At 40.5% G+C, this 13,076-nt stretch overlaps 1 protein-coding gene across 3 annotated transcripts in view; it reads right to left on the reverse strand.

Annotated features, from left to right (window-relative positions):
• The window catches only part of SHISA9 (shisa family member 9), a 175,512-nt gene that overhangs the window by 18,516 nt on the left and 143,920 nt on the right, over positions 1 to 13,076 (reverse strand). For all 3 annotated transcript variants that reach the window (XM_068206800.1, XM_068206799.1, XM_068206798.1), the window contains exon 4: positions 634 to 789. In XM_068206800.1, the coding sequence (XP_068062901.1) occupies positions 634 to 789 (156 nt within the window). The remainder of the gene's footprint in view (positions 1 to 633; positions 790 to 13,076) is intronic.

Consider the following 13,076-nt stretch of genomic DNA (forward strand, 5'->3'; position numbering starts at 1 on the left):
AGTTTTATCGTGCACTAATTGTTTGAAATCACAAGATCTCAAAACATGCTCCAGTGATCTACTAATGAACATGTTGCAGGGAATGTGGAAGCTCTTACTTCAGAACTGTGTGAGTGCCTTCTCTTTTTGGAAGTATTTAGCAGGTGTCTAAGTCATAAGCTCTTTTTCTCTCTCATTTGTGTAGAAAGCTGTGGGAAATACACATCACAATGCATATGTAGGGATATTATAGGATAGCTCAGGTTGGAAGGGACCCACAGGGACCATCAAGTCCAACTCCCTACTCCTCACAGGCTTGGGACAGGAAGAACTGGGCCTTTACCCTGTGTGTACAACACAGGTGAAACATGCTGGAAAATGTCTTGCAGGGGCATGGGGTGGTTTTGTGTGCATGTATGAGCTCACATCATATCATCACCAGTCCTTGCATGTCATTTTCTTATCCCTTAATTGCAGTCCTTATCTTAATTTTCATTGCATTTCCAAGTAACATGATATTCCACATTAAATTCGACCCTGATATAGTCCAGATGAGCAAGACCTTGTTTTCAGCTTGGAGGCAGAATGTCAGCTGCCAGCAGCAAGTGCAACATGCTGAGCTAAAGGAGAGCCGTGCGTGCGCCGCTCACTTACCGACTGCCTTTAGAGACGCGTACTTGTTCAGCTCTTTGCCGGGGGGCTGCTGCTCATAGGGGTTTGTGATCTGTCCCAGGCTGGGATATGAATGCTGATGTGCCATCTGAGGAAGGAGGGGAGATGTTGGCATGACATTATTCATCTGTGGTGGATCTGTATTAAAGAAAATCAACAAGCATTAAGTAAAAAGTAAATTAGACTTAAGGTTTTCACGTCATTATTGAGTACAGATTTGACAAAATATGCCCTGAGATTTAATGCAACAAAACAGTGTTTATTACAAAGTGGGAGTTTGAGTACAGCAGACCTGTACTTTGAACAGTTAATGGTATGATTAAAAGCTGACAAGTAATTATGGCAACACACAATAATTTTTGTCTAAGAAGATCTTTGAACTAAAAAATAGGTTTTCAAAACAATTAAACACCGACAATACTGAATTTGCTGCAGCATTAAGATACAAAGCAAAACATGGAGTTTGTTCCAAGTTAGACTGAATACAGGGCAGTAGAGTGGTTCCCTGCAGTAAAAGAGCCAGACTCATTTAAATTGGCTCAGGCTGCTGCACATTCACAGTTACACTGCTTTTAAAACCAGGAGCAGCTTCATTATTTGCACAGCATAATGTTGTGTTTTGTAGACAAGCATCACAGTGTAAAATGTGCTTTTTTGCCTCATGACTACCATTAGGTAATTTCTTCAAAATCCACGCTTCGTCCTTCTGTTTTCTCCTCTCCTCTGATGTTGGATATTGTAATAGTATACAAAGATCATGTTTTCTGTAGCAGAAATACATAAAAACAGGATTTAATTACTGCTTATGTAGAGTTTTATGCCACCACTAACCCTATACCCTCTCTGAAATTGATTTGTTCCTTTTCAGTAGAGAATACAGCCTGTATACTTTTCTTTCTAAGATAAAATTTATTTGTTGTTTCTAGTGTTCAGTTCCAGCCTCTAAAACATTTGATCATAATTGTATGCTGCACTTAATTTGTAAACCTAAATTTCAACATATTTCAACATGGTCAGTGTATCTTTTTTGCTGAGTCTTTCTCTAGGCTATGCATTTTGAGATATTTTGAGCTGATTGGCAAATCTAGAAACTTCTCATGGCTTCTGCAATCACAGACAAGCACATTTTTCTCCTGCAATGAGACCATGGTGCTGTCTTGGTGACAATACAGCAACTCCCACAGCATCAAGCACAGCATAGAGATCATGTGGACGGAAAGCTGGTCAGTTATGGGAAAGGCGGTTTATTGTGATGGATGGATTGAACCATCCTCCAAGTGCCCACAGGATCTGGCAGGAGCCAAATATCCCTGCAGTCTGCCAGGATTTTAAGGGAATTAAGCCACCTGGCTTTCCACAGCTCATTAATAAGCAGGAGCTCTGAAATCAGTTAACAGATTTACTGCTGGGAGAGAAAAGAAACCAAAGGTGTTTTTTAACTTCTTCCCTGTCTCTGGTGCCCGGTGCAGCCTCTGCTGTTCTCACTGGGGCTGCCCCTGCCCATGCAGAGCTCTGCCCATCCCATACACCTGTGCCTAAGGTGGAGGGGACCTTAGGTAATGGAACAAAAATTGGTATCAGTGCTATCATCTAATAAAAGGATGATTCTTCTTGCTATTACTGATTCTTAATAAGAAAGAACCAAAAATTATAATATTTTCTGTTTCAGAATTCCCCAAAAACTATTGGAACACCTTTTGAATCTTTTTTGATAGTTTACCTTGAAAGACTAAGTTGGTTAAGTCAGCAATTTCACAGAAACAGTTGTTATTTTAAGGAATTGTTATTTTGTAGTAAGTAAAAAGTCTCAGCATGTTTCTGTTCAGTTCTAGTACTGGCATGTCTGAGTCAACTAAGTGACTCTTAGAGCAGGAGTTTCTGTAATCCTATACCATTTCCATTCCATCTCTAGAGTACAGCTGAGGAAAGCCTCTTAATAGAATGGTTTGAACCAATGAATAGCTGACCACTCTTTCTAAACCATCCATACCTTCCAAATATCTCTCTCCTCTGGCTGCATCTGTGAGTGCGCTTTGAGCAGGAATGCCAGCACGGCTGTATTTCAGTAAAGGGCAGCACTGAAGGTGCCAGCATGGGTGGGACCTTCACTGTAAGGAAAGTGTCATCTTTTTAACCCTACAGTCATTGATTTGTCTTCTGAGTAGAGCTAAATCTGTTCTTCATGGGTGCTACTGTTATGAAGTTCCCTTGTGGCAATTATTATTCAATATGTCAAAACATGATTTCACTGTGTTAAAAATATTATGAGCACCACACTCACTGCTGAAGTGACTTCCAGCCACGGAGACTTGTGAAAACAATGTAAATCAGGCGTAGCTAGCTACGACAGGTTTCTGTATGTGTTTCTTACTTAGATATATCAGTTTTATTCAGTCATCTCTCTAAACACAGTGGAGAAAGCTACCCCAGGAATGTACTGGGGAAGATGAACGAGGTGAACTTGTGCTTTGTCTGGGTGTTCAGTGACAGATTCTGTTGCTTCTCGGTTGCTGGGTTACTGATGGTGGTGGCATTTTCTCCCCTGAGTGTTTACAAAGATGTAAAGAAATATGTTTTCAATTTCTAGATCTTCTTTGACTTCTCTCCTGTCTTGTTAAAAGCCCAGAACTCTTCTAAATTATGAATTTCAAGTCAATTAAAGACAGTCATTCTTACACTGTCACACTGACTAACACAGTGCCCCTCATGCACAGCCAGCTGCTTACACAAGACTAAGTCATCACATAGAAGACACAGCTGAAATTACTCATTCAATTGGCCATTTGCACAAAGTGAATTAAGCAAAAGGCCACCTCTGGCAAAGTGCATTTAGCCATATTGAAGAATGATCCCTATCTATAAAGAGGCTTCCATTGGAATGAACTCCTAGGGCCTACAAGAGAAATCTCAGCTTGATATATGCATCTGTATAAATCTGAATCAAACTAAATTTTGGTCTAACTGGCCATTGCTGCTGAATGTTGCATGTGTTCACAAGCTCACTAAAGTGTGTGATCTGAGTCCTTACCTTTGGTTTTCTAGCAAACAGGACACGTGTGTCATTTTCTCCCCATGTAGTTAACATGACAATGTGGGTAAGTAAATTCACCTGCATTTGGATGCTACTTAGGAAATGTTCATAACTGCAGCAGCAGTGGTGTGATGTAAATTCTGCAGCAGCCTGGGCAATGGGCAGTGCCAGTCCAACCACTGCCAGAGCCTGGTAAGCTGTGAGCAGCTGGGAGGTTTCCAGCAGCACTGTCCTACCTTGGGGCAAACTAAAAAAGGGGTTGGCCTCGGGAGTGTCATCTTATACTTAACACTCCTCCAGTCTCAGGAATACAGAATAGGGATTCTCCCAGGAAATGAGGCATTTGTCTACAACTAATTAATAAGATGTTCATGCACAATCTAAGATTTTTTTTTTCCTGAAGTTGAAAAAAATAGTAATTGTTACATTTGAGGGAGGAAATAATAATCATTCAGAGTCTTCAAAATATTTTGTGATACAAGGGACTGGTTTCAATTGGAAGAAAGTTTAACCAGAAAAGTCTCTACCAGCTTTACCAGTGACCCATTGTGCCAAGTGAAATAATTTATTCTTATAAACCAAATATTCTGTGATTAGTATTTGCAAATAGCTGCTTCATTGAATGGGGACAACGTTAACCTGAAAGCTGTGGCTGTGCTCAGATTATTTTTGGCAATGTGACACTGGCATTGTCCACCACATTCCATACAACCAGCTGCATTGTGCCCCTGCCAAGTTATGTATTTATTTTTAAAAAGCAGAGAGTATGAACATCACAAAGACTCAAAGAACTGTTTGTGCCACAGCTTCTAGAATGAATAATCAAACCTGATTAGCAATGGTGATATCATAAAAAATCTGCAATATTCCCAACCTATTTTATTTTCTGCTGAAGCAAGGAAATGCAATGCCAGCCTGCTCCCTAACCTTCTGAAACTTTGAGGGGTTATTGTGGATGAAGTGTTTGTGGTTTGCTCTCTGTCTTCCTGCTACCAGCCCAAAAGGAAGGGTTTGAGATATGCTGGAGCTCACCACACACAAGTTAGATGTCTGATGGGCAGAAAAGGAGACAAGAAAAAAAAGGAAAAATTTTAAATTTCTTTTTATGCTGGAGTGTTTTTGACTGTAATTCCCTTAAGACCTCTAGGTATAGAAAAGCTGCTGGGGGACACATGGAGGAGAAAATAACTGGAAGGAAGCTGCACCAAAACCAGTTTATAGCTAGAGAAAGTGAGGTTTATATCCCAGCCACCAACAGTGAGCCTTTGGAAATGTCTGAGGCATTGGTTTCTGGTCACATTCCCAGTAGTTGACAAATACTGATAATTACCTTATCTCTTTACTACCTTGACCTGTATCTCAGCAATTGAAGATATTACAGTTAACTGTTTACTGCATTTTTGAAGTGAAAATGGTTTTTGGCACCCCTCTTTGATTGTGAAATTTGGAGTTAGTTAATGTGAATCACCTGGCAATACTGCTATTGGTCACTGTAACTATTCTGCACTCTGTCCAATTAAGATGGTGTTACATCTGATTTACGCACTTCATTCAGGAACCAAGCAATGGGCATGGCAGCAAGTATTAAATACAAATAATAACTCAACGTAAAACCAATCATAGTTCCATGCATGAAGAGGGTAAAAGCCTCAAAGCTGAGTGGTTTGATTTCTGCATTTTCTGTAGGATACACTGTCTTCACCTAGTTTGATTAATCTTGTCAAGAAGCTGCCAGAGCTATGGGAGACTCAGGGTTAGAGGAAGGGCTGTGAGGAGGCTGCAGCAATAATGAGCTTGTTCATTGCTCCAGAGCCAAGAGCCTGCCATGGGCATCCCTTGAGCTCAGCCACTTCCCTCCTCCTCTTCAGCCACAGGAGAGTGAAACCTGCTCTGCAGAGTGGCCTGGGGATTCATTCCTTTCTGTACAATGAAGTCAATGATTCAGTGCTTGAGGACAGGGAAAATGAACAAACTCCATAGGCACAGAATGGAATCTATTAAGAAAGGAGTGGTTACAGGCATCAGGAAAAGCACAAATGAGAAAGGCAATGCAGTAACAAACAGGAGAGGGCGGGGGGAGGCCAGGAAAGCAGAATGAGATTTTGCTATAAAAGCCACCTGCAGACACACATGCAAAAGAAATGAGAACAAGACAGACAAAAGAAGTCTGGGAAGTCAAAGGGGAAAAAATAGAAAATTCAGAGCAAAATATAATAATAGCTGAGCCTTTTCAGATACTCAGGAGAAAAATATATGCCCTGAACTAACTAAAATTGAAAATAACAGCTATGAAAATGGGAGAGAGCTGAGTGATTAGAGAATATCAGTATAAAATTGCTCCCCTCCCATCCATAACTACACTGACACAAGAAGCATATTTGCCTCTTTGTTCTTGAGTCTAATATACTTAATCATAAGACCAGCTCATCCAGCATTGCATCCATACTCATGTTCCTACAAGCTTCACCAAGAGAAGCTGCAGGTGCTGTTTCTGAAAAATCTCACATATGATGAAGACTGTAGGGTTTCAACAACGTGACTATGGCTGTAAAGTAATTCCTTTCCATTTCTTCCTGGATAATAAGACTGTTGTCCATTCAGGACTCACTGTTGGAGTGACACTCTAACCTTTGCCCTATGTATTTGCTTTTTCCTCTCTGTAGGTTGTCCCACTGCAATTGTAGTGGCCCTCACAGGGTTTTGTGTTTGTGCATTTTCTTACACCTTTATAGCTTTAGTATTTTGTGTCTTTGTAGGTATTGCGATGCTACTGCCATTGTCTTTATTTACATCCTTTACCCCTTCCTTCAGATTTGCATTAAATGTTGTATTTTAAAGGATATCCTTATTCACACCCAGCCCATACAAGTGTTTGTTCTGCAGAGGGTGGTGTATCAGAACCAGGGTGCCGTGTCCATGAGACAGTGCCCTGTTTGTGCACATATTGACACCTCTGACGTGTGTGGTCCCTGTAGCTGAACAGCCACTCTGCCCACACTAAATGTGTGACAGGAGGCTGTAGGAGCCCCACTGGTGCTGATATGCAAAACAGTCTCTGAGAGGTGTGTGCTTATCCTGTACTTTAGGGATTATTCCCAGAAACAGCAAAACAGGTTGTGCCCAAAAACTTATAAACTTGAATCCTTTTGTTTGCATTTGCTGTTACAAATATCCATGGCCTTATTCTCCACATAGTTGAAAAAATGGTATTCCTGGTCTTAACAAATTAATGGCATTCTTCTGCAACATTTTCCAATCTTTGATCATTACTGCTGCCTTTTCTTAACTCTTGTGGCCTTGCAATGCAACTCCTGGGATGAGGTTCTACCCTCAGTAATCCACAGAGCTGTGTTGTCCTGTATATAATGCTGTTGTAAGTCAACCCTATATATCTTTGTCCCTTAAGATCTGCAGACTTTTTTGTTTTCTCATCAGTGATGCACGTCATGTGAGTAGTTGTCTTGTCCCTAAATGTGATAGCTCTGAGGCAATACATATTTTTCATGGCAATTTATGCTAGTCAGTGATCTGTTCTGTCTCTGCACCATATCACAAAAACATTCTTGTAACACAGACAACCTACCCATCTAATCACAATCACAGAAAATATCTGAGATGATTGGGATGGCATTTCATTCAGCAAAAAAAGATGTTTCTGTTAATGGAAGTGACAGTCTACAGTATAAATGCATGTCACCAAACATACTGACTGATGCCTCTCTGTCCTAGCAAGTCACTGTAGGACTCAGTCCCATCATGTTGGGATTCTCCGTGGTGCCACTGAGTGCAGGAGTCTCTCTGCACACTGACCTCTGATGCTTTATGACTTATATTCTCTTCCTGCACAATTAACCTCTTGCTCTGCTGCTGTCTCTCCTGGTAAAGATTGTGTGGTCCTTCACACACAGATGACCTCAGTGGATCTCTGAGGACAGGCTTTCCTGCCCCGTGCAGGAGATGCAGTTCCACTGTCACAGTGGAGGCACTGGGCTCCTTCTGGCCCCGTGGTGCTGGGGTTGTGCTGGCAGCACAGAGCCCAGGCAGGTGAAGGACACCCACCCCTGCTGTGAGTGGCTGTGCACCAGCAGGGAGCACAGTGCTGGCTGACACCAAAGGAGGGACAGCATGGCAGCTCTTGGCACCTTGATCTCATCTGAGACACCCATGAACAAGGTTACTGTGGGTGCAGACTTCATGAGGAAGAATTATGGTAGGGAGATTCATAAGCTGATGTTCAGAGACAATGCCTTACATCTGGACATGGGAAAGAAGGTCGAGGAGCCAGGTCATAAAATCCATGATGCTGTGCCTTTCATGCTTATCTTAGGAGGAGCTATTTTCCTCTGGCAGGAGATGAACTGCAGAGATGTTATCAGTGAGCTGTGTAGTGACAGCACTGCTATTGCTCAAACAATGCCCTATGTCTGTTTCTAAATGACAAAATTCCCAAGTTTCCTTCCATTGCTGTGGAATTCTCTGCTGCTGTCACATAAAGGCACTCAACACCATACTCAAAACCAGATGGACTCTTCATTTGCACTACTTTTATCTGAAGTGAAGATGAGGACAGCACTAATTTTACAATATAAATCCTCCTGCCTCCACTCTAATTTTCTATCTACATCCTTCAGAAACTTACCTATGTGAAAGTCAGAGACTGTATTTCTTTTAATAATGATAAAAGGGGTGGGTGAATGGGTGGGAGTGGAGTTGAAACATAAAAGAAGGAAAATCAATAGCAGTGAGGCCAAAGAGATGTGAGGCTCCACTGCTGTGTCCAGCCAGGGAAGAACACTCAGTGGTCCTGTAAATGGGCCTTTTTCTTACTAAATATGCTGCTATCACTTTATGTTTAAATCTACAGGAATTTTATGTATATATATGTGTGTGTGTATATATATATATATATATACACACACACACATATATAAAAGAATCTTATGCCTGTGAGCTGAACTCTTTGTGACAGGTTGCAAATGGGGAAAGAGGCACCTGCATCTTTGTGTATCAGTTAAAATCAAGACCTGTAGACTGAAGCTTCCCACTGTCTTCTAGATGAAGGCTGTGATGCTGTGAGGTGCTGAATTCTCTGTGGTCACAGGGATTTAGGAGATGGGGCCTTCATCATGTTTCAGGTTTGGGCTCCTTGTTTCTGGTTAGGCTCCAAGTGTGTAGGAGCAGAGTTCTGTGAAATCAGTTAGCTGTTTTACTGCCATCCTAGGAGGGTGGGAGTGGAATATCATTGGCCTTGTGACTAAACTGGCTGGAAGCCTCTCTCTTCTGCTTTTCATTTCCTCTGGGCTCCATACTACACCATCATACTCACACCCCTGTAATATTTTCTGGGCTCTTGCTTTACAAAAGAGCTGCAGTCTGAGGTTGGTTTTCCATGTAGACTTTTATTATGTGGCACCGGATCTCCTTTTATGAAAGTTATTTTTATGTCCTCTGGAGGTTTGCTTTTCCATCATAATTACTCACAACCTGACAGACTTATAATCCTCTGATAGGATTTGTGACATTGTAATCTTCTCTACCACTACCCATTGTGGCTTCACAAACAGAGGATTATAACCTCTAAGGAGGCAATAAGCAGATGAACTCTGGAGATATCAGGACCCTGCTTTCATATCAATTTCCAGTGCTTGAGTTGTGGGAGGGCAGGGAGCAGTGCTGTGTTCTCACTCCTGCCCACGTTTCTGGTTTTCTTCATCTTCTTTTGCCTCAAGTAGCAGAGTTGAGAAATTAATTAAACCCACCAGTTATACACACTTTGAACACTGCAAATATCCTTAGCGATGCAAATTAAGAAAAGATAAATTCAGCAAATTTGACTTACACAACAGAATTTTTTTTGCCCAGAAGAATGTTCTTTATACTTTCCCATAAGGTAACAGTTGTTTTACAAATCAAACACTCCTGTATCTTTCCCCAGAAATAAAGAGTCTGCTAAGATGTACCAGCCAGCTCAGATCTGTTGTTTTGACTGCTTTGTCTGCCAATGAAATTACTTTATTTCCGGCAATTAATATACTTTAACACAAGGGGGATGTGCCTGTCATTATACTGTTATTCTAAATATTTGTATGCCTTGTTTACTGTTTTCTTTAACTGTAATGATTTGAATACATTAAAAATTTCCTTGCTTTAGGCATCCCATTAATTTGTCTATTACCTATCCACATACCATGTAGTAACAGTTTAGAAGGAAAAGACCAGACAGTATAAAATTACAGAAGCCAACTTTGTGCCTTTGTTATTCACTGTTTTGTCTAAGCAGTAAGTTAGCAGTCCTTTGCCTGTAGCTTTTGGAACAAATTCCCTGCAGGATTCTCACATAATTCAAGGGCAAAAGCAATTAAGAGTAAGATTTAAGGAAGAGTTAAAAGAGGGAGGAAATTGCTCATTGTTGCTTCCATTCCAGCCAGCAAAGGTGGAGCACAACTTCCCTAGTGAATCATCTGGTTAATGGGAGACTTCAGTATTTTGCTTCAATATTTCTCTCACCTGATGCATATCCCAGTGGCATCTTCTGTTCTGACATACCTAGCCCAGCAATGGAGATGAGTGTGCTTTTTACTTTCTGGCATAATCTAATTTATTCTTTTAGTGTCTCTCTAAAGAGGAAATTCTACTAGGGACTACAGTGAAGCTGTAACATCCAGGTATGGCTCTCTCTTTTCCTAAGCCCCATGTACAGGCTTGTTAATGTCAGGTTGTAGGTCTGTTAAGAAATCAAAAGCTTAGAGAAAAAAGACAGAAGGTCAGGGAAGAATTAGAGTTCTGTTCTCAGATAAATGGTCATAATTTGTTATCTCTTAAAACAGCAAAGAACAAAATGTATTGCTTATGAAGTAGGTTGCATGTTCACCTGTTGCACAGACTCGCTGGAAATTCAAATGACTGGCTTTTCAAAGGATCATGACTATTTCTTGTGCTGCAGCACTTTATGTATTTTGAAGTCCCTGCACCACAGAATGAGTGTTTTTATTCTTCTCATATAGAATGATTAGAGGTTTCAGAAATCCAGCCTTTCTGAACACATCTTTCTTGAGGTTTGGCATTTCATGTCTTCTCATATGTCTCATATCTTGCAGGATGTCTACTTAATTATGCCCCCTAATATACAATTTCTTCTCTGACATCAGCAGAGTTTCATTGATGCATTTTTGCCTTCAATCCCCTAAAGCCCAGAAATCCTTTTATGTCAGACTGCTCTTCACAATGATTGTTCTTAAACACATTTCATAGGAATGCACCTTGTTTTTCACTGCATATTTCAGCTTTTTACAATCTTTTGAATTCCAATTCTGTCCTTCAAAATCTTTGAAATACCTTCCAGCTTGATGGTGTTCACAAATTTAATAAGTATATGTACACTGGCCCATTGTCCTCCTCATTACTGAAAATATTGGAGGCAGAATAAATCACTACACAACTCTGTTCACTGCCTCCCTCCACTGAAAAATAGGAACATTTGGAATTATTCTCTGAAAGCAGTTTTCAGACAATTTTGCACTAACCTTTTAGAAACAGCTTCTGAAAGCCTATTAAAAATCAGGATTTTTTTATCTCTACAGCATTCCCCCATCCAAAGGGTCTGTTACATTGACATGAAAGGGAATTGCTCAGGTTAAGCCCCATTTATTCCCGAGAAATCTGCATTAGTGGTTATTCATGACTATGTCCATTTCTATTCCTTTCTCCCTTCCTTTCCCTTGTCCCTTAATTCATGAATTAAATGAATACTAAATTATTTTAATTGTGTTCTGTTCTAAGGCTTGACAGCACACCTTGTTTTTGAGTGCTTTACAGAATTTCATCCACTGGATGGATTCTCAAAGATAATGAAACATGATGGGCCCAAATCCTTTTTCCCAGCGTGCAGATGAATCCTTCTGGGCCACCAAATAGAAACAAGTATATTTTTTTTAACAGCTCTTAAAACCTGCCCCTGTTTTCCCCAGGTGGGATCCCTCCTCTGTTTTCTGATGTTGTTTTCTGTTAGTTTCTTGGAATTGTCTCTTTTTTTTTTTTTTTTTTTTTAGGGAATAGTGATGTCCTGTCTTCCAAAAGGGGCAATTTGATACTTTGAATCTTTAGATGTTAACTTCTAAAAAAAATAATTTTTTCAAAAGTAGTAAAAGTAGTAAAAAGTAGTAGTAAAAGTAGTAGTATTTTAGAGTGGTTGTAATTAGTAGTATTTTAGTATGGTTGTCTTTTAATCAACGCCAAACCTTATCTAAGCAGGCATTTATATGAGCCACAGTAATTTGGATTGGCCCTTTATGTAGAATAATATCCTAACATTTAGCTGCTTAGTTATGGTGTGTTCCACATTGTTATTGCAATGATTTCTAGAGTTGAATTATTTTCTATTTACATAATATTTTTTAATTCAAATATATGCACAAGAGTTTCAGGGGAAAATAACTAGGCGAGACAGAATCAGACAAATAAATCTTTTTGAGAAAGAAAACAAAGTCTTTGGTGGGGGAGTCTCTCTGAGACTTAGCCCATCTCATCTGCTTTTGGCCACTGAGGTGAATGTTCAGATCTACTGCTGCGAGCAGAGCAGGGTACGTGCTGCGTGGTGAACTCAGAGCTGACCCGTGTCCAGCTCCTGATGTTAAGGTGAATCCCATCCAGCCCTGTGGCTGCAGAACGGGTTACCAAGGCCCCTTTTGGAGCGCCTGACTCACATCTGGTGCTCCCAGAGGCTGACTGCCCCAGGAGCAGCAGCCCTGGCAGGGCAGGAGGCTCCTGCTCCCCCTGGCCAGCAGTGCTGCTGGGGGGGCAGCTGCTCAGCCCAGAGCTGCTGCTGGGAGCTCTCCACACACCCCTTCCCTGCCCTGACACTCATTTACTCACAAACATTTCCTGGTGCAGCAGCCATTGATGACATTTCAGCAAGAGGTAAAATAAATCTGTTTCATGCTTAGGCACTAGAGACAAGAAGTAATAGAAAATGAAGAGATGGATTTTATAATACACTTTCCTCTTTGCACCTAAAATTGTGGATTTCAGAACTTGTCCTGAGGAACAGGGGACAAATATCTGTCCATTTTCCTCCTTGGAATTACCACCCAGGCATTTACTAGTGGAGGGGACTCACTTTATATTTTTAATTGGAGTTCATATTGAAACTTTTAAGGAAATTAATATCACATTAAAAGCCACCACTTAACTTTAATATTAAAAATAATCTTAAGAATTATTCAAAAGTGTAAGTGACTTCAGCCTTCAGATTATTTGATTTTCTCTATTGATGATGTACATATCCTTTTGAAGGAAGTGCCAAGTAGATAGGAGACTGGAGAAAAAGGAGGACAGAAAATCTTTCCATAATTAGGACACAGGCAATTCTGTATCAACAGGAACTTCCTATTCCTAT

Source organism: Anomalospiza imberbis, chromosome 16, assembly GCF_031753505.1.
Source record: "Anomalospiza imberbis isolate Cuckoo-Finch-1a 21T00152 chromosome 16, ASM3175350v1, whole genome shotgun sequence".
Taxonomy (NCBI): Eukaryota; Metazoa; Chordata; class Aves; order Passeriformes; family Viduidae; genus Anomalospiza; species Anomalospiza imberbis.